The 22067-nt window shown below is 60.0% G+C and overlaps 1 gene segment (V, D, J or C); it reads left to right on the top strand.

Moving 5' to 3' along the window:
* The first annotated feature begins 826 nt into the window (after positions 1–826).
* LOC140390499 (Ig heavy chain C region-like) overlaps positions 827–22067 on the top strand; it is a 74630-nt gene continuing 53389 nt past the window's right edge. Inside the window, 1 exon segment of the C gene segment in view lies at positions 827–1054. Coding sequence covers positions 1018–1054 — 37 coding nt within the window.

Below are 22067 nucleotides of genomic sequence, written 5' to 3'. Positions count from 1 at the left end.
GGGGAGGGCCTTCAGGTGACATCCTGAGGCTGTCCCAACGTGTGCGCCGTTCTCACCGATGCCGCGGTTTTGGAGGGGACGCAGCGTCTGAAAACGGCGCCTCCCCCGATTTCGGCGTCAAAAGGGGTTCTCCGGTCAATCGCCGAATGCGATTTCGGCGTTGGCCGTCGGAGAATCCCGCCCTGTGTCTCCGACTGAGACCACAATCCCCATCTGCCTCCCAGAGTTCACAGCCCCGGGAAATGGACGGGAAAATAATCGATCACAAGAGCTCTCTGAATGAGAGGAGAGTCCTCCTGGTGAACAGAAAGGTTCCGCTGCGCAGTCACACGAACACTCCCTGCAGGCAATGAACTGTTAACTAGAAAACTGAGACTCTGCTCTCAGCTGTAGTTTTAAAACCCGCCCAAACAAACTCGCCTTTTAAAAAACATCCTTCCCGCCTGACGGTGCTCTCGCTCTGAGTGTATAAGAGCAATGAGTTGGGCGTTGACGACCTTAATTACCTTCCCACTTTCCATTTGAATAATGCGGGCGGCTTTCTGATGTTTTGTCACAGCCTTACCGCAAACCGAGGTGATGAAATCAGAAACGGTGCCCAACGTCACCCGTAATATGCCGCGTAAAACCGATAAGTTATTCAGCTCAATGAGTATAATGAATGGGCCAGTTTTCAGAAGGAATTTTCCATGTGCTGGACAAGGTAACATTGGCTAGTTTATGCCATACTTTATAAGTCAACGATTAACCCGCACATACAACTGTTGCAATAAGTGGATTACCCTTGGGTAGAAGGGGAGGGTGGGGGGTGGGGTGAGAGCATACAGGAAGGCAGGTCAACATTCAGCAGTCTCCTGTCTTACTTCCAGCCCAGGCTTTCAGCCAGCCAGAGGTGACCGAATGTCCCTCGGTCAGATCAACCGGGCTTGAAATCCATATCTGACTGTGGGCAGGTTCGCAAACGGCTTCTGCAAAGGAAAACCCTTGTCCCCGGGACTCAGCTGCAAATCTCGCAAAATGTGGCAAGTGTTGCTCTTGCTCACAACCCACGCAGGTACGCTGCTCAATTTGTGTTGTTTTCCTATCCTGCTGCCTTCCTCCCTTTCCGCACCCCCCTTCCCCTGCTCCCCCTCCTCCACGTGAACAAGGTGATGGCTCAAGACTCCTGCAGGCGACGACAAGCGGTGCGTCTGTATAAACTGCGATGGCCGGCTTGCAGTTGGTGCAGTCCACAGGGAGACCTGACTCGTCAATAGGATTGACTGGGCCAGGAGCAGAGGTGGAGGAACCTCAGCTCAGAACCATGAGCTGATTGCTGGGCCTGCCGCTGTGGGTTAGAATCTGGACTCTAATCCGTACTGGTGCATTTCCTGACGAATTCTGTTATCCACTATATATTGTTGCCTTCCAGAGAGGATTGAACAGGGCATTGATGAACACACATCTGGAGTATTTTTTTCAATATAATTTAGAGTACCCAATTCATTTTTTCCAATTAAGGGGCAATTTGACGTGGCCTATCCACCTGGCCTGCACATCTCTTGGGTTGTGGGGGCGAAACCCATGCAAATACGGGGAGAATGTGCAAACTCCACACGGACAGTGACCCAGAGGCGGGATCGAACCTGGGACCTCGGCGCCGTGAGGCGGCAATGCTAACCCACTGGGCCACCGTGCTGCCCACACACATCTGGACAGTACAGTATTGTATTCTGTGTACAGTACTGGTCTCCATATTTAAGGAAAGGTGTAAATATGTTAGAAGCAGTTCAGAGAAAGTTTACCAGATTAATACCAGGAATGGGTGGGTTGTCTTACGAGGGAAGATTTGAGAGGTTAGGCTTGTATCCAGTGAGTAAGAGGCGACATGATTGAAACATTGTACAGTGGCACAGTGGTTAGCTCTGCTGCCTCACAGTGTCAGGGACCCGGGTTCAATTCCAGCCTCAGGTGACTGCGTGGGTTTCCTCCGGGTGCTCCGGTTTCCTCCCACAGTCCAAAGATGTGCAGGTTAGTTGGACTGGCCATGCTAAATTGCCTTTCGTGTCCAAACGGTGAGGTGGATTGGCCATGATAAGTTGCCCGTTAGTGCCCGACAATATGCAGGGGATAGGGAATAGAGCGGGGGAGTGGGCACAGGTAGGCTGCCCCTTTGGTGGGGCCGTGCAGACTGAATGGGCCGAATGGCCTCCTTTTGCACTGTAGAGATTCAATGAGCAGGTCAAACCTGAGGGGCCTTGAGGAGAGGATGTTTCCGCTTGTGGGGGAATCCAGTAGTAGGGGTCCCTGTTTAAAAGTAAGCGGGCATCATTTAAGGCCGACCTGAGGAAAAACTATTTCTTTCAGAAGGTGGTGAGTTTCTGGAACCTTCTTCCTGCAAAAGGGGTGGAAGCAGCATCATTGAATATTTTCAAAGCAGAGTTAGATAGATTCATGATTAACAAGGGGGTGAATGGTTATCGGGGGTCGGCAGGAATGGGGGGGTTGTGGTCACAATCAGATCAGCCGTGACCTCATTGAATGGCGGAGCAGGCTCGAGGGGCAGAGTGGCCAACTCCTGCTCCTAATTCGCATGTTGGTATGTGCATATGTACATAACTGAGATGCAGCAGCCCACCACCACCTTCTCAAGGGCAATTAGGGATGGGCAATAGAAAATACTGGCCAAGCCAGTGATACCTACATCCTGTGAAAGAATTAAAAAACACAGATGTAGAGAGAACACCCGCCAGGAACTCTCGGTCCGTCCGCTATTACTATCCCAGTCCAGATTCGGTAAGTAACGTTCCCACTGTAAGCACTCTGTAATTCTTGCACTCCTGTCATTTCCTCGCAGATTTGTTCTTCTCTATCTTTCCCAATGCCGAAAGAATGCATCCAGCAATGCACTGGACTCTTTGCTCTTTCTCAGCTTTACTCAAATAGCGTCTACGTTTAACTCATTTAGGGATGTAAACCTCTCCTTAATCAAACTGCCAGCCCTCCCCTTTCGTTGCTTCCTGACCCTTGCTGAACACAGTGGTTAGCACTGTTACCTCACAGCGCCAGGGACCGGGCTTCGATTCCCGGCTTGGGTCGCTGTCTGCGCGGAGTCTGCACGTTCTCCCCGTGTGTGCGTGGGTTTCCTCCGGGTGCCCCGGTTTCCTCCCACAGTCCAAAGATGTGCAGGTTAGGTGTACTGGTCACGCTAACTTGGCCCTGTGGTGACCAAAGGTTAGGTGGGGTTGCTGGGTTACGGGGATAGGGTGGAGGTGTGGACTCAGGTAGGGTGCTCTTTCGGGGGCCGGTGTAGACTCGATGGGCCAAATGGCCTCCTTCTGCACTGTAAATTCTATGATTCTATGTATCCAGGAACATTTCCTTCCTTGAGCCAAATCTCTATGACAACCACACCACTAGATCTCCATGATAACTACACCAGCAGATCTCCATTACAAACCATACCACTGGATATCCATTATAAACCCGACCACTGGATCTCCATTACAACCATACCACTGGATATCCATTATAAACCCGACCACTGGATCTCCATTATAACCCTACACTGGATATCCATTATAAACCCGGCCACTGGATCTCCATTACAACCCTACCACTGGATCTCCATTATAAACCCGACCACTGGATCTCCATTATAAACCCAACCACTGGATCTCCATTATAACCCTACCACTGGATCTCCAATATAAACCCGACCACTGGATCTCCATTATAACCCTACCACTGCATCTCCATTATAACCCTACCACTGGATCTCCATTATAACCATACCACTGGATCTCCATTACAGCTATACCACTGGATCTCCATTATAACCATACCACTGGATCTCCATTACAACCATACCACTGGATATCCATTATAACCATACCACTGAATCTCCATTATAACCATACCACTGGATCTCCATTACAACCATACCACTGGATCTCCATTATAACCCTACCACTGGATCTCCATTATAACCCTACCACTGAATCTCCATTACAACCATACCACTGGATCTCCATTAAAACCCTACCACTGGATCTCCATTATAACCCTACCACTGAATCTCCATTACAACCATACCACTGGATATCCATTATAACCCTACCACTGGATCTCCATTATAACCATACCACTGGATCTCCATTACAACCATACCACTGGATATCCATTACAACCATACCACTGAATCTCCATTACAACCATACCACTGGACCTCCATTATAACCCTACCACTGGATCTCCATTATAACCCTACCACTGGATCTCCATTACAACCATACCACTGGATCTCCATTATAACCATACCACTGGATATCCATTACAACCATACCACTGGATATCCATTATAACCATACCACTGAATCTCCATTACAACCATACAACTGGATCTCCATTACAACCATACCACTGGATCTCCATTATAGCCCTACCACTGAATCTCCATTACAACCATACCACTGGATCTCCATTATAACCATACCACTGGATCTCCATTACAACCATACCACTGGATCTCCATTATAACCATACAACTGGATCTCCATTACAACCATACCACTAAATCTCCATTACAACCATACCACTGGATTTCCATTATAACCATACCACTGGATCTCCATTATAACCATACCACTGGATCTCCATTATAACCCTACCACTGGATCTCCATTACAACCATACCACTGGATCTCCATTACAACCATACCACTGGATCTCCATTACAACCATACCACTGGATCTCCATTATAACCATACCACTGGATATCCATTACAACCATACCACTGAATCTCTATTATAACCCTACCACTGGATCTCCATTACAACCATACCACTGAATCTCTATTATAACCATACCACTGGATCTACATTACAACCATACCACTGGATCTCCATTACAACCATACCACTGGATCTCCATTATAACCATACCACTGGATCTCCTTTATAACCATACCACTGGATCTCCATTACAACCCTACCACTGAATCTCCATACAGCCCTACCACTGGATCTCCATTATAACCATACCACTGGATCTCCATTACACTCCTACCACTGAATCTCCATTACAACCCTACCACTGGATCTCCATTATAACACTACCACTGGATCTCCATTATAACAATACCACTGAATCTCCATTACAACCCTACCACTGAATCTCCATACAGCCCTACCACTGGATCTCCATTATAACCATACCACTGGATCTCCATTACACTCCTACCACTGAATCTCCATTACAACCCTACCACTGGATCTCCATTATAACACTACCACTGGATCTCCATTATAACAATACCACTGGATCTCCATTATAACCATACCACTGGATATCCATTATAACCAGACCACTGGATCTCCATTATAACCCCACCATTGAATCTCCATTATAACCATCCCACTGGATCTCCATTATAATCATACCACTGGTTCTCCATTACAACCATACCACTGGATCTCCATTACAACCATACCACTGAATCTACATTATAACCCTACCACTGAATCTCCATTACAACCATACCACTGAATCTACATTATAACCCTACCACTGAATCTACATTATAACCATACCACTGAATCTACATTATAACCCTACCACTGAATCTCCATTACAACCATACCACTGGATCTCCATTACAACCATACCACTGAATCTACATTATAACCCTACCACTGAATCTCCATTACAACCATACCACTGGATCTCCATTATAACCCTACCACTGAATCTACATTATAACCCTACCACTGAATCTCCATTACAACCATACCACTGGATCTCCATTATAACCCTACCACTGAATCTCCATTACAACCATACCACTGGATCTCCATTATAACCCTACCACTGGATCTCCGTTATAACCCTACCACTGGATCTCCATTATAACCATCCCACTGGATCTCCATTATAATCATACCACTGGACCTCCATTATAACCATACCACTGGATCTCCATTATAATCATACCACTGGATCTCTATTATAACCCTACCACTGAATCCCCATTATAACCCTACCACTGAATCTCCATTATAACCATACCACTGGATCTCCATTATAACCATACCACTGGATCTCCATTATACCTATACCGCTGGATCTCCATTATAACCCTACCACTGAATCTACATTATAACCCTACCACCGGATCTCCATTATAACCATACCACTAAATCTCCATTATACCCCTACCGCTGGATCTCCATTACAACCATACCACTGAATCTCCATTATAACCCTACCACTGGATTACCATTATAACCCTACCACTGGATCTCCATTACAACCATACCACTGGATCTCCATTATAACCCTACCACTGGATCTCCATTATAACCCTACCACTGGATCTGCATTACAACCACAACACTGAATCTCCATTATAACCATACCTCTGGATCTCCATTATAACCCTACCACTGGATCTCCATTATAACCATACCACTGGATTTCCATTATAACCCGACCACTGGATCTCCATTACAACCATACCACTGGATCTCCATTACAACCATACCACTGGATCTCCATTACAACCATACCACTGGATCTCCATTATAACCCTACCACTGGATCTCCATTACAACCATACCACTGGATCTCCATTATAACCCTACCACTGGATATCCATTATAACCATACCACTGGATATCCATTATAACCATACCACTGGATCTTCATTATAATCCTACCACTGGATCTCCATTACAACCATACCACTGGATCTCCATTATAACCATACCACTGGATCTCCATTATAACCCGACCACTGGATCTCCATTACAACCATACCACTGGATCTCCATTACAACCATACCACTGGATATCCATTACAACCATACCACTGGATCTCCATTATAACCCTACCACTGGATCTCCATTACAACCATACCACTGGATCTCCATTATAACCCTACCACTGGATATCCATTATAACCATACCACTGGATATCCATTATAACCATACCACTGGATCACCATTATAACCATACCACTGGATATCCATTATAACCATACCACTCGATATCCATTATAACCAGACCACTGGATCTCCATTATAACCCTACCACTGGATTTCCATTACAACCCTACCACTGGATCTCCATTATAACCCTACCACTGGATCTCCATTATAACCCTACCACTGGATCTCCATTATAACCCTACCACTGGATCTCCATTATAACCCTACCACTGGATCTCCATTATAACCCTACTACTGGATCTCCATGATAACCAGACCACTGGATCTCCATTATAACCAGACCGCTGGATCTCCATGATAACCACACCACCAGATCTCCATGTGGCTCCCTGAGCCTGTAGCTTACCAACCTTAATTTCCCACAGTTCAGATCACGCACAATAAACCTAATTTAGACTGAATTCCATTCCCTCTTCCTCTCACCCCACCTAACACCTCACTATGTCCTGCTCTAGCGCCTCTCCCAACTCTCTCTGCCGCTCGGTGTTCCTCTTGCTTTTTACCTCCTGGTTCCCAAACCGCAAAGTTCATTTAACTGCGCCCCAATAGGGTGACCCCTTGGCCCTGCCTTGGAGTTTGGTCTTAGCTCAGTTCAGGTGCCGCACGCCTGGCTTGGACAGACCCCGGGCGGGATTCTCCTGTCGCTGACGCCAAAATTGCGTTCGGCGGTCGGCTTGAGAATCCCTGTTTGCGCAAAAATCGGGGGCGGCGGCGCTTTTGCGATGTTCCGCCCCCCCCCTCAAGCATGGATTCACCTGAGGCCCCACCCCGATGCTCTGCCCCGATGGGGTAGCACGCCTATCCTTTTTTTGTTTCGTGAACCAGGCATGGCGGCTGCGGACTGAGTTAAACCGGGGGGGGGGTGGGGGTGGGGGTGGGGGGGGGGTTCCGTTCCACGGGCAGGGGGCGCTTTGGCGAGGGCTGCGGGCATTGGTGGGGGGTGGTCCAGGGGTGGCAACGGGGGTTATTGGGGGTTACTGGGGTACAGTATGTGGCAGGCCGGGTCCGCACGTGGCCAGCGCCATGTTGCACGGTGCAGCTGCTGTAGGTCACCGCAGTGCGCGTGGCCAGCGCCATGATGCACGACGCAGCTGCTGTAGGTCGCCTTCCGCGAGTGGCCAGCGCCATGTTGCACGGCGCAGCTGCTGTAGGTCGTATTCCGCGAGTGGCCAGCGCCATGTTGCATGGCGCAGTTGCTGTAGGTCGCCTTCCGCACGTGGCCAGTGCCATGTTGCACGGTGCAGCTGCTGTAGGTCGTATTCCGCGAGTGGCCAGCGCCATGTTGCACGGTGCAGCTGCTGTAGGTCGTATTCCGCGAGTGGCCAGCACCATGTTGCACGACGCAGCTGCCGTAGGTCGCCTTCCGCCCGTGGCCAGCGCCATGTTGCACGGCGCAGTTGCTGTAGGTCGCCTTCCGCCCGTGGCCAGCACCATGTTGCACGACGCAGCTGCCGTAGGTCGCCTTCCGCCCGTGGCCAGCGCCATGTTGCATGGCGCAGCTGCTGTAGGTCGCCTTCTGCGCGTGGCCAGCGCCATGTTGCACGGCGCAGCTGCTGTAGGTCGTCTTCCGCGCGTGGCCAGCGCCATGTTGCACGACGCAGCTGCTGTAGGTCACCTTCCGCCCGTGGCCAGCGCCATGTTGCACGGCGCAGCTGCTGTAGGTCGCCTTCCGCGCGTGGTCAGCGCCATGTTGCACGGCGCAGCTACTGTAGGTCACCTTCCGCGCGTGGCCAGCGCCATGTTGCACGACGCAGCTGCTGTAGGTCACCGCAGTGCGCGTGGCCAGCGCCATGTTGCACGGCGCAGCTGCTGTAGGTCACCGCAGTGCGCGTGGCCAGCGCCATGTTGCACTACGCAGCTGCTGTCTGTCGCCTTCCGCGCGTGGCCAGCGCCATGTTGCACGGCGCAGCTGCTGTAGGTCGTCTTCCGCACGTGGCCAGCGCCATGTTGCACGGCGCAGCTGCTGTAGGTCACCGCAGTGCGCATGGACAGCGCCATGTTGCACTGAGCAGCTGCTGTAGGTCGCCTTCCGCGCGTGGCCAGCGCCATGTTGCACGGCGCAGCTGCTGTAGGTCACCGCAGTGCGCATGGACAGCGCCATGTTGCACGACGCAGCTGCTGTAGGTCGTCTTCCGCGCGTGGCCAGCGCCATGTTGCACGGCGCAGCTGCTGTAGGTCGCCTTCTGCGCGTGGCCAGTGCCATGTTGCACGGCGCAGCTGCTGTAGGTCACCTTCCGCCCGTGGCCAGCGCCATGTTGCACGACGCAGCTGCTGTAGGTCACCTTCCGCCCGTGGCCAGCGCCATGTTGCACGGCGCAGCTGCTGTCTGTCACCTTCCGCACGTGGCCAGCGCCATGTTGCACGGCGCAGCTGCTGTCTGTCACGTTCCGCACGTGGCCAGCGCCATGTTGCACGGCGCAGCTGCTGTAGGTCGGCGCAGTGCGCGTGGCCAGCGCCATGTTGCACGACGCAGCTGCTGTAGGTCGCCATCCGCGCGTGGCCAGCGCCATGTTGCACGGCGCAGCTGCTGTAGGTCACCTTCCACCCGTGGTCAGCGCCATGTTGCACGGCGCAGCTGCTGTAGGTCGCCTTCCGCGCGTGGCCAGCGCCATGTTGCACGGCGCAGCTGCTGTAGGTCGCCTTCCGCACGTGGCCAGCGCCATGTTGCACAGCGCAGCTGCTGTAGGTCGCCTTCCGCACGTGGCCAGCGCCATGTTGCACGGCGCAGCTGCTGTAGGTCGCCTTCCGCGCGTGGCCAGCGCCATGTTGCACGGCGCAGCTGCTGTAGGTCGCCTTCCGCACGTGGCCAGCGCCATGTTGCACGGCGCAGCTGCTGTAGGTCGCCTTCCGCGCGTGGCCAGCACCTTGTTGCACGACGCAGCTGCTGTAGGTCATCTTCCGCGCGTGGCCAGCGCCATGTTGCACGGTGCAGCTGCTGTAGGTCGTCTTCCGCCCGTGGCCAGCGCCATGTTGCACGACGCAGCTGCTGCAGGTCGTCTTCCGCCCGTGGCCAGCGCCATGTTGCACGACGCAGCTGCTGTAGGTCATCTTCTGCGCGTGGCCAGCGCCATGTTGCACGACGCAGCTGCTGTAGGTCATCTTCTGCGCGTGGCCAGCGCCATGTTGCACGACGCAGCTGCTGTAGGTCATCTTCTGTGCGTGGCCAGCACCATGTTGCACGACGCAGCTGCTGTAGGTCATCTTCCGCGCGTGGCCAGCGCCATGTTGCACGACGCAGCTGCTGTAGGTCATCTTCTGTGCGTGGCCAGCACCATGTTGCATGGCGCAACTGCTGTAGGTCGGCGCAGTGCGCATGGACAGCGCCATGTTGCACGGCGCAGTTGCTGTAGGTCGTCTTCCACGCGTGGCCAGCGCCATGTTGCACGGCGCAGCTGCTGTAGGTCGTCTTCCGCGCGTGGACAGCGCCATGTTGCACGACGCAGCTGCTGTAGGTCGCCTTCCGCCCGTGGCCAGCGCCATGTTGCACGGCGCAGCTGCTGTAGGTCGCCTTCCGCGCGTGGCCAGCGCCATGTTGCACGGCGCAGTTGCTGTAGGTCGCCGCAGTGCGCGTGGCCAGCGCCTTGTTGCACGGCGCAGCTGCTGTAGGCCGTCTTCCGCGCGTGGCCAGCACCATGTTGCACGATGCAGCTGCTGTAGGTCGTCTTCCGCGCGTGGCCAGCGCCATGTTGCACGACGCAGCTGCTGTAGGCCGTCTTCCGCGCGTGGCCAGCGCCATGTTGCACGACGCAGCTGCTGTAGGTCATCTTCTGTGCGTGGCCAGCACCATGTTGCATGGCGCAGCTGCTGTAGGTCGGCGCAGTGCGCGTGGCCAGCGCCATGTTGCACGGCGCAGCTGCTGTAGGTCGCCTTCCGCGCGTGGCCAGCGCCATGTTGCACGGCGCAGCTGCTGTAGGTCGCCTTCCGCACGTGGCCAGCGCCATGTTGCACGGCGCAGCTGCTGTAGGTCGCCTTCCGCGCGTGGCCAGCACCTTGTTGCACGACGCAGCTGCTGTAGGTCATCTTCCGCGCGTGGCCAGCGCCATGTTGCACGGTGCAGCTGCTGTAGGTCGTCTTCCGCCCGTGGCCAGCGCCATGTTGCACGACGCAGCTGCTGCAGGTCGTCTTCCGCCCGTGGCCAGCGCCATGTTGCACGACGCAGCTGCTGTAGGTCATCTTCTGCGCGTGGCCAGCGCCATGTTGCACGACGCAGCTGCTGTAGGTCATCTTCTGCGCGTGGCCAGCGCCATGTTGCACGACGCAGCTGCTGTAGGTCATCTTCTGTGCGTGGCCAGCACCATGTTGCACGACGCAGCTGCTGTAGGTCATCTTCCGCGCGTGGCCAGCGCCATGTTGCACGACGCAGCTGCTGTAGGTCATCTTCTGTGCGTGGCCAGCACCATGTTGCATGGCGCAACTGCTGTAGGTCGGCGCAGTGCGCATGGACAGCGCCATGTTGCACGGCGCAGTTGCTGTAGGTCGTCTTCCACGCGTGGCCAGCGCCATGTTGCACGGCGCAGCTGCTGTAGGTCGTCTTCCGCGCGTGGACAGCGCCATGTTGCACGACGCAGCTGCTGTAGGTCGCCTTCCGCCCGTGGCCAGCGCCATGTTGCACGGCGCAGCTGCTGTAGGTCGCCTTCCGCGCGTGGCCAGCGCCATGTTGCACGGCGCAGTTGCTGTAGGTCGCCGCATTGCGCGTGGCCAGCGCCATGTTGCACGATGCAGCTGCTGTAGGTCGTCTTCCGCGCGTGGCCAGCGCCATGTTGCACGACGCAGCTGCTGTAGGTCGTCTTCCGCGCGTGGCCAGCGCCTTGTTGCACGACGCAGCTGCTGTAGGCCGTCTTCCGCGCGTGGCCAGCGCCATGTTGCACGACGCAGCTGCTGTAGGTCATCTTCTGTGCGTGGCCAGCACCATGTTGCATGGCGCAGCTGCTGTAGGTCGGCGCAGTGCGCGTGGCCAGCGCCATTTTGCACGGCGCAGCTGCTATAGGTCGCCGCAGTGCGCGTGGCCAGCGCCATGTTGCACGGCGAAGCTGCTGTAGGTCGCCTTCCGCGCGTGGCCAGCGCCATGTTGCACGGCGCAGCTGCTGTAGGTCGCCTTCCGCGCGTGGCCAGCACCATGTTGCACGACGCAGCTGCTGTTGGTCGCCGCAGTGCGCGTGGCCAGCGCCATGTTGCACTGAGCAGCTGCTGTAGGTCGCCTTCCGCACGTGGCCAGCGCCATGTTGCACGGCGCAGCTGCTGTTGGTCGCCGCAGTGCGCGTGGCCAGCGCCATGTTGCACTGAGCAGCTGCTGTAGGTCGCCTTCCGCACGTGGCCAGCGCCATGTTGCACGGCGCAGCTGCTGTAGGTCGCCTTCCGCACGTGGCCAGCGCCATGTTGCACGACGCAGCTGCTGTCTGTCGCCTTCCGCACGTGGCCAGCGCCATGTTGCACGGCGCAGCTGCTGTAGGTCGCCTTCCGCACGTGGCCAGCGCCATGTTGCACGACGCAGCTGCTGTCTGTCGCCTTCCGCGTGTGGCCAGCGCCATGTTGCACGGCGCAGCTGCTGTTGGTCGCCTTCCGCGCGTGGCCAGCGCCATGTTGCACGGCGCAGCTGCTGTTGGTCGCCTTCCGCGCGTGGCCAGCGCCATGTTGCACAGCGCAGCTGCTGTTGGTCGCCTTCCGCACATGGCCAGCGCCATGTTGCACGGCGCAGCTGCTGTAGGTCGCCTTCCGCACGTGGCCAGCGCCATGTTGCACGGCGCAGCTGCTGTAGGTCGCCTTCCGCGCGTGGCCAGCGCCATGTTGCACGGCGCAGCTGCTGTTGGTCGCCTTCCGCACGTGGCCAGCGCCATGTTGCACGGCGCAGCTGCTGTAGGTCGCCTTCCGCGCGTGGCCAGCGCCATGTTGCACGGCGCAGCTGCTGTAGGTCATCTTCTGTGCGTGGCCAGCACCATGTTGCACGACGCAGCTGCTGTAGGTCGCCTTCCGCGCGTGGCCAGCGCCATGTTGCACGGCGCAGCTGCTGTAGGTCATCTTCTGTGCGTGGCCAGCACCATGTTGCACGACGCAGCTGCTGTAGGTCATCTTCCGCGCGTGGCCAGCACCATGTTGCACGACGCAGCTGCTGTAGGTCATCTTCTGTGCGTGGCCAGCACCATGTTGCATGGCGCAACTGCTGTAGGTCGGCGCAGTGCGCATGGACAGCGCCATGTTGCACGGCGCAGTTGCTGTAGGTCGTCTTCCGCGCGTGGACATCGCCATGTTGCACGACGCAGCTGCTGTAGGTCGCCTTCCGCCCGTGGCCAGCGCCATGTTGCACGGCGCAGCTGCTGTAGGTCGCCTTCCGCGCGTGGCCAGCGCCATGTTGCACGGCGCAGTTGCTGTAGGTCGCCGCAGTGCGCGTGGCCAGCGCCATGTTGCACGATGCAGCTGCTGTAGGTCGTCTTCCGCGCGTGGCCAGCGCCATGTTGCACGACGCAGCTGCTGTAGGTCGTCTTCCGCGCGTGGCCAGCGCCTTGTTGCACGACGCAGCTGCTGTAGGCCGTCTTCCGCGCGTGGCCAGCGCCTTGTTGCACGACGCAGCTGCTGTAGGCCGTCTTCCGCGCGTGGCCAGCGCCTTGTTGCACGACGCAGCTGCTGTAGGCCGTCTTCCGCGCGTGGCCAGCACCATGTTGCATGGCGCAGCTGCTGTAGGTCGGCGCAGTGCGCGTGGCCAGCGCCATGTTGCACGGCGCAGCTGCTATAGGTCGCCGCAGTGCGCGTGGCCAGCGCCATGTTGCACGGCGAAGCTGCTGTAGGTCGCCTTCCGCGCGTGGCCAGCGCCATGTTGCACGGCGCAGCTGCTGTAGGTCGCCTTCCGCGCGTGGCCAGCACCATGTTGCACGACGCAGCTGATGTAGGTCGCCGCAGTGCGCGTGGCCAGCGCCATGTTGCACTGAGCAGCTGCTGTAGGTCGCCTTCCGCACGTGGCCAGCGCCATGTTGCACAGCGCAGCTGCTGTAGGTCGCCTTCCGCACGTGGCCAGCGCCATGTTGCACGACGCAGCTGCTGTCTGTCGCCTTCCGCACGTGGCCAGCGCCATGTTGCACGGCGCAGCTGCTGTAGGTCGCCTTCCGCGCGTGGCCAGCGCCATGTTGCACGACGCAGCTGCTGTAGGTCGCCTTCCGCGCGTGGCCAGCATCATGTTGCACGGCGCAGCTGCTGTAGGTCGCCGCAGTGCGCGTGGCCAGCGCCATGTTGCACGGCGCAGCTGCTGTAGGTCGCCTTCCGCGCGTGGCCAGCATCATGTTGCACGGCGCAGCTGCTGTAGGTCGCCGCAGTGCGCGTGGCCAGCGCCATGTTGCACGGCGCAGCTGCTGTAGGTCGCCTTCCGCACGTGGCCAGCGCCATGTTGCACGACGCAGCTGCTGTCTGTCGCCTTCCGCACGTGGCCAGCGCCATGTTGCACGGCGCAGCTGCTGTAGGTCGCCTTCCGCACGTGGCCAGCGCCATGTTGCACGGCGCAGCTGCTGTTGGTCGCCTTCCGCGCGTGGCCAGCGCCATGTTGCACAGCGCAGCTGCTGTTGGTCGCCTTCCGCACGTGGCCAGCGCCATGTTGCACGGCGCAGCTGCTGTAGGTCGCCTTCCGCACGTGGCCAGCGCCATGTTGCACGGCGCAGCTGCTGTTGGTCGCCTTCCGCACGTGGCCAGCGCCATGTTGCACGGCGCAGCTGCTGTAGGTCGCCTTCCGCGCGTGGCCAGCGCCATGTTGCACGGCGCAGCTGCTGTTGGTCGCCTTCCGCACGTGGCCAGCGCCATGTTGCACGGCGCAGCTGCTGTAGGTCGCCTTCCGCACGTGGCCAGCGCCATGTTGCACGGCGCAGCTGCTGTAGGTCGCCTTCCGCGCGTGGCCAGCGCCATGTTGCACGGCGCAGCTGCTGTAGGTCGCCTTCCGCGCGTGGCCAGCGCCATGTTGCACGGCGCAGCTGCTGTAGGTCGCCTTCCGCACGTGGCCAGCGCCATGTTGCACTGAGCAGCTGCTGTAGGTCGCCTTCCGCCCGTGGCCAGCGCCATGTTGCACGGCGCAGCTGCTGTAGGTCGCCTTCCGCACGTGGCCAGCGCCATGTTGCACGGCGCAGCTGCTGCAGGTCGCCTTCCGCACGTGGCCAGCGCCTTGTTGCACGGCGCAGCTGCTGTAGGCCGTCTTCCGCGCGTGGCCAGCACCATGTTGCACGATGCAGCTGCTGTAGGTCGTCTTCCGCGCGTGGCCAGCGCCATGTTGCACGACGCAGCTGCTGTAGGTCGTCTTCCGCGCGTGGCCAGCGCCTTGTTGCACGACGCAGCTGCTGTAGGCCGTCTTCCGCGCGTGGCCAGCGCCATGTTGCACGACGCAGCTGCTGTAGGTCATCTTCTGTGCGTGGCCAGCACCATGTTGCATGGCGCAGCTGCTGTAGGTCGGCGCAGTGCGCGTGGCCAGCGCCATGTTGCACGGCGCAGCTGCTATAGGTCGCCGCAGTGCGCGTGGCCAGCGCCATGTTGCACGGCGAAGCTGCTGTAGGTCGCCTTCCGCGCGTGGCCAGCGCCATGTTGCACGGCGCAGCTGCTGTAGGTCGCCTTCCGCGCGTGGCCAGCACCATGTTGCACGACGCAGCTGCTGTAGGTCGCCGCAGTGCGCGTGGCCAGCGCCATGTTGCACTGAGCAGCTGCTGTAGGTCGCCTTCCGCACGTGGCCAGCGCCATGTTGCACGGCGCAGCTGCTGTAGGTCGCCGCAGTGCGCGTGGCCAGCGCCATGTTGCACTGAGCAGCTGCTGTAGGTCGCCTTCCGCACGTGGCCAGCGCCATGTTGCACGGCGCAGCTGCTGTAGGTCGCCTTCCGCACGTGGCCAGCGCCATGTTGCACGACGCAGCTGCTGTCTGTCGCCTTCCGCACGTGGCCAGCGCCATGTTGCACGGCGCAGCTGCTGTAGGTCGCCTTCCGCACGTGGCCAGCGCCATGTTGCACGGCGCAGCTGCTGTAGGTCGCCTTCCGCACGTGGCCAGCGCCATGTTGCACGGCGCAGCTGCTGTTGGTCGCCTTCCGCACGTGGCCAGCGCCATGTTGCACGGCGCAGCTGCTGTAGGTCATCTTCTGTGCGTGGCCAGCACCATGTTGCACGACGCAGCTGCTGTAGGTCGCCTTCCGCGCGTGGCCAGCGCCATGTTGCACGGCGCAGCTGCTGTAGGTCATCTTCTGTGCGTGGCCAGCACCATGTTGCACGACGCAGCTGCTGTAGGTCATCTTCCGCGCGTGGCCAGCGCCATGTTGCACGACGCAGCTGCTGTAGGTCATCTTCTGTGCGTGGCCAGCACCATGTTGCATGGCGCAACTGCTGTAGGTCGGCGCAGTGCGCATGGACAGCGCCATGTTGCACGGCGCAGTTGCTGTAGGTCGTCTTCCACGCGTGGCCAGCGCCATGTTGCACGGCGCAGCTGCTGTAGGTCGTCTTCCGCGCGTGGACAGCGCCATGTTGCACGACGCAGCTGCTGTAGGTCACCTTCCGCCCGTGGCCAGCGCCATGTTGCACGGCGCAGCTGCTGTAGGTTGCCTTCCGCGCGTGGCCAGCGCCATGTTGCACGGCGCAGTTGCTGTAGGTCGCCGCAGTGCGCGTGGCCAGCGCCATGTTGCACGATGCAGCTGCTGTAGGTCGTCTTCCGCGCGTGGCCAGCGCCATGTTGCACGACGCAGCTGCTGTAGGTCGTCTTCCGCGCGTGGCCAGCGCCTTGTTGCACGACGCAGCTGCTGTAGGCCGTCTTCCGCGCGTGGCCAGCGCCTTGTTGCACGATGCAGCTGCTGTAGGCCGTCTTCCGCGCGTGGCCAGCGCCTTGTTGCACGACGCAGCTGCTGTAGGCCGTCTTCCGCGCGTGGCCAGCACCATGTTGCATGGCGCAGCTGCTGTAGGTCGGCGCAGTGCGCGTGGCCAGCGCCATGTTGCACGGCGCAGCTGCTATAGGTCGCCGCAGTGCGCGTGGCCAGCGCCATGTTGCACGGCGAAGCTGCTGTAGGTCGCCTTCCGCGCGTGGCCAGCGCCATGTTGCACGGCGCAGCTGCTGTAGGTCGCCTTCCGCGCGTGGCCAGCACCATGTTGCACGACGCAGCTGATGTAGGTCGCCGCAGTGCGCGTGGCCAGCGCCATGTTGCACTGAGCAGCTGCTGTAGGTCGCCTTCCGCGCGTGGCCAGCGCCTTGTTGCACGACGCAGCTGCTGTAGGCCGTCTTCCGCGCGTGGCCAGCGCCTTGTTGCACGACGCAGCTGCTGTAGGCCGTCTTCCGCGCGTGGCCAGCACCATGTTGCATGGCGCAGCTGCTGTAGGTCGGCGCAGTGCGCGTGGCCAGCGCCATGTTGCACGGCGCAGCTGCTATAGGTCGCCGCAGTGCGCGTGGCCAGCGCCATGTTGCACGACGCAGCTGATGTAGGTCGCCGCAGTGCGCGTGGCCAGCGCCATGTTGCACTGAGCAGCTGCTGTAGGTCGCCTTCCGCGCGTGGCCAGCGCCTTGTTGCACGGCGAAGCTGCTGTAGGTCGCCTTCCGCGCGTGGCCAGCGCCATGTTGCACGGCGCAGCTGCTGTAGGTCGCCTTCCACGCGTGGCCAGCACCATGTTGCACGACGCAGCTGATGTAGGTCGCCGCAGTGCGCGTGGCCAGCGCCATGTTGCACGGCGCAGCTGCTGTAGGTCGCCTTCCGCGCGTGGCCAGCGCCATGTTGCACTGAGCAGCTGCTGTAGGTCGCATTCCGCGCGTGGCCAGCGCCATGTTGCACGGCGCAGCTGCTGTCTGTCGCCTTCCGCCCGTGGCCAGCGCCATGTTGCACGGCGCAGCTGCTGTAGGTCGTCTTCCGCCCGTGGCCAGCGCCATGTTGCACGACGCAGCTGCTGTCTGTCGCCTTCCGCCCGTGGCCAGCGCCATGTTGCACGGCGCAGCTGCTGTAGGTCGCCTTCCGCACGTGGCCAGCGCCATGTTGCACGACGCAGCTGCTGTCTGTCGCCTTCCGCCCGTGGCCAGCGCCATGTTGCACGGCGCAGCTGCTGTAGGTCGCCTTCCGCGCGTGGCCAGCGCCATGTTGCACGACGCAGCTGCTGTAGGTCGCCTTCCGCGCGTTGCCAGCGCCATGTTGCACGACGCAGCTGCTGTAGGTCGCCGCAGTGCGCGTGGCCAGCGCCATGTTGCACGGCGCAGCTGCTGTAGGTCGCCTTCCGCCCGTGGCCAGCGCCATGTTGCACGACGCAGCTGCTGTAGGTCGCCGCAGTGCGCGTGGCCAGCGCCATGTTGCACGGCGCAGCTGCTGTAGGTCGCCTTCCGCACGTGGCCAGCGCCATGTTGCACGACGCAGCTGCTGTAGGTCGCCGCAGTGCGCGTGGCCAGCGCCATGTTGCACGGCGCAGCTGCTGTAGGTCGCCTTCCGCGCGTGGCCAGCATCATGTTGCACGACGCAGCTGCTGTAGGTCGCCGCAGTGCGCGTGGCCAGCGCCATGTTGCACGGCGCAGCTGCTGTAGGTCGCCTTCCGCACGTGGCCAGCGCCATGTTGCACGACGCAGCTGCTGTCTGTCGCCTTCCGCACGTGGCCAGCGCCATGTTGCACGGCGCAGCTGCTGTTGGTCGCCTTCTGCACGTGGCCAGCGCCATGTTGCACGGCGCAGCTGCTGTAGGTCGCCTTCCGCACGTGGCTAGCGCCATGTTGCACGGCGCAGCTGCTGTAGGTCGCCTTCCGCACGTGGCCAGCGCCATGTTGCACGGCGCAGCTGCTGTTGGTCGCCTTCCGCACGTGGCCAGCGCCATGTTGCACGGCGCAGCTGCTGTAGGTCGCCTTCCGCGCGTGGCCAGCGCCATGTTGCACGGCGCAGCTGCTGTAGGTCGCCTTCCGCACGTGGCCAGCGCCATGTTGCACGGCGCAGCTGCTGTAGGTCGCCTTCCGCGCGTGGCCAGCGCCATGTTGCACGGCGCAGCTGCTGTAGGTCGCCTTCCGCGCGTGGCCAGCGCCATGTTGCACGGCGCAGCTGCTGTAGGTCGCCTTCCGCACGTGGCCAGCGCCATGTTGCACTGAGCAGCTGCTGTAGGTCGCCTTCCGCCCGTGGCCAGCGCCATGTTGCACTGAGCAGCTGCTGTAGGTCGCCTTCCGCCCGTGGCCAGCGCCATGTTGCACGGCGCAGCTGCTGTAGGTCGCCTTCCGCACGTGGCCAGCGCCATGTTGCACGGCGCAGCTGCTGTAGGTCGCCTTCCGCACGTGGCCAGCGCCTTGTTGCACGGCGCAGCTGCTGTAGGCCGTCTTCCGCGCGTGGCCAGCACCATGTTGCACGGCGCAGCTGCTGTTGGTCGGCGCAGTGCGCATGGCCAGCGCCATGTTGCACGGCGCAGCTGCTGTAGGCCGTCTTCTGCGCGTGGCCAGCACCATGTTGCACGGCGCAGCTGCTGTTGGTCGGCGCAGTGCGCGTGGCCAGCGCCATGTTGCACGACGCAGCGGCTGTAGGTCGCCGCAGTGCGCGTGGCCAGCGCCATGTTGCACGGCGCAGCTGCTGTAGGTCGTCTTCTGCGCGTGGCCAGCGCCATGTTGCACGGCGCAGCTGCTGTTGGTCGGCGCAGTGCGCATGGCCAGCGCCATGTTGCACGACGCAGCGGCTGTAGGTCGGCGCAGTGCGCGTGGCCAGCGCCATGTTGCACGGCGAAGCTGCTGTCTGTCACCTTCCGCACGTGGCCAGCGCCATGTTGCACGGCGCAGCTGCTGTAGGTCGCCGCAGTGCGCGTGGCCAGCGCCATGTTGCACGGCGAAGCTGCTGTCTGTCACTTTCCGCGCGTGGCCAGCGCCATGTTGCACGGCGCAGCTGCTGTAGGTCGGCTTCCGCCCGTGGCCAGCGCCATGTTGCACGGCGCAGTTGCTGTAGGTCGCCGCAGTGCGCGTGGCCAGCGCCATGTCGCACGACGCAGCTGCTGTAGGTCGTCTTCCGCGCGTGGCCAGCGCCATGTTGCACGGCGCAGCTGCTGTAGGTCGTCTTCCGCGCGTGGCCAGCGCCATGTTGCACGGCGCAGCTGCTGTAGGTCGTCTTCCGCGCGTGGCCAGCGCCTTGTTGCACGACGCAGCTGCTGTAGGCCGTCTTCCGCGCGTGGCCAGCGCCATGTTGCACGACGCAGCTGCTGTAGGTCATCTTCTGTGCGTGGCCAGCACCATGTTGCATGGCGCAACTGCTGTAGGTCGGCGCAGTGCGCATGGACAGCGCCATGTTGCACGGCGCAGCTGCTGTAGGTCGTCTTCCGCGCGTGGCCAGCGCCATGTTGCACGACGCAGCTGCTGTAGGTCATCTTCTGTGCGTGGCCAGCACCATGTTGCATGGCGCAACTGCTGTAGGTCGTCTTCCGCGCGTGGCCAGCGCCATGTTGCACGACGCAGCTGCTGTAGGTCATCTTCTGTGCGTGGCCAGCACCATGTTGCATGGCGCAGCTGCTGTAGGTCGTCTTCCGCGCGTGGCCAGCGCCATGTTGCACGACGCAGCTGCTGTAGGTCATCTTCTGTGCGTGGCCAGCGCCATGTTGCACGACGCAGCTGCTGTAGGTCATCTTCTGTGCGTGGCCATCGCCATGTTGCATGGCGCAGCTGCTGTAGGTCGTCTTCCACGCGTGGACAGCGCCATGTTGCACGGCGCAGCTGCTGTAGGTCGTCTTCCGCGCGTGGACAGCGCCATGTTGCACGGCGCAGCTGCTGTAGGTCGTCTTCCGCGCGTGGCCAGCACCATGTTGCACGACGCAGCTGCTGTAGGTCATCTTCCGCGCGTGGCCAGCGCCATGTTGCACGACGCAGCTGCTGTAGGTCGCCGCAGTGCGCGTGGCCAGCGCCATGTTGCACGGCGAAGCTGCTGTAGGTCGCCTTCCGCGCGTGGCCAGCGCCATGTTGCACGACGCAGCTGCTGTAGGTCATCTTCCGCGCGTGGCCAGCGCCATGTTGCACGACGCAGCTGCTGTAGGTCATCTTCTGTGCGTGGCCAGCACCATGTTGCACGGCGCAGCTGCTGTAGGTCGCCGCAGTGCGCGTGGCCAGCGCCATGTTGCACGGCGCAGCTGCTGTAGGTCGCCTTCCGCGCGTGGCCAGCGCCATGTTGCACGGCGCAGTTGCTGTAGGTCGCCTTCCGCACGTGGCCAGCGCCATGTTGCACGACGCAGCTGCTGTAGGTCGCCTTCCGCGCGTGGCCAGCGCCATGTTGCACGACGCAGCTGCTGTAGGTCGCCTTCCGCCCGTGGCCAGCGCCATGTTGCACGGCGAAGCTGCTGTAGGTCGCCTTCCGCCCGTGGCCAGCGCCATGTTGCACGGCGCAGCTGCTGTAGGTCGCCTTCCGCCCGTGGCCAGCGCCATGTTGCACGGCGCAGCTGCTGTATGTCGCCTTCCGCGCGTGGCCAGCACCATGTTGCACGACGCAGCTGCTGTAGGTCGCCTTCCGCCCGTGGCCAGCGCTATGTTGCACGGCGCAGTTGCTGTAGGTCGCCGCAGTGCGCGTGGCCAGCGCCATGTTGCACGATGCAGCTGCTGTAGGTCGTCTTCCGCGCGTGGCCAGCGCCATGTTGCACGACGCAGCTGCTGTAGGTCGTCTTCCGCGCGTGGCCAGCGCCTTGTTGCACGACGCAGCTGCTGTAGGCCGTCTTCCGCGCGTGGCCAGCGCCATGTTGCACGACGCAGCTGCTGTAGGTCGTCTTCCACGCGTGGCCAGCGCCATGTTGCACGGCGCAGCTGCTGTAGGTCACCGCAGTGCGCATGGACAGCGCCATGTTGCACGGCGTAGCTGCTGTAGGCCGTCTTCCGCGCGTGGCCAGCGCCATGTTGCACGGCGCAGCTGCTGTAGGTCGTCTTCCACGCGTGGCCAGCGCCATGTTGCACGGCGCAGCTGCTGTAGGTCGTCTTCCGCGCGTGGCCAGCGCCATGTTGCACGACGCAGCTGCTGTAGGTCGCCGCAGTGCGCGTGGCCAGTGCCATGTTGCACGGCGCAGCTGCTGTCTGTCACCTTCCGCCCGTGGCCAGCGCCATGTTGCACGGCGCAGCTGCTGTAGGTCGCCTTCCGCACGTGGCCAGCGCCATGTTGCACGGCGCAGCTGCTGTAGGTC

The sequence above is a fragment of the Scyliorhinus torazame genome, chromosome 14 (genome assembly GCF_047496885.1).
Source record: "Scyliorhinus torazame isolate Kashiwa2021f chromosome 14, sScyTor2.1, whole genome shotgun sequence".
NCBI classification, from domain to species: domain Eukaryota; kingdom Metazoa; phylum Chordata; class Chondrichthyes; order Carcharhiniformes; family Scyliorhinidae; genus Scyliorhinus; species Scyliorhinus torazame.
Note: the sequence above shows the minus strand (reverse complement) of the source record. Positions and strands in the feature narration are given on the sequence as shown.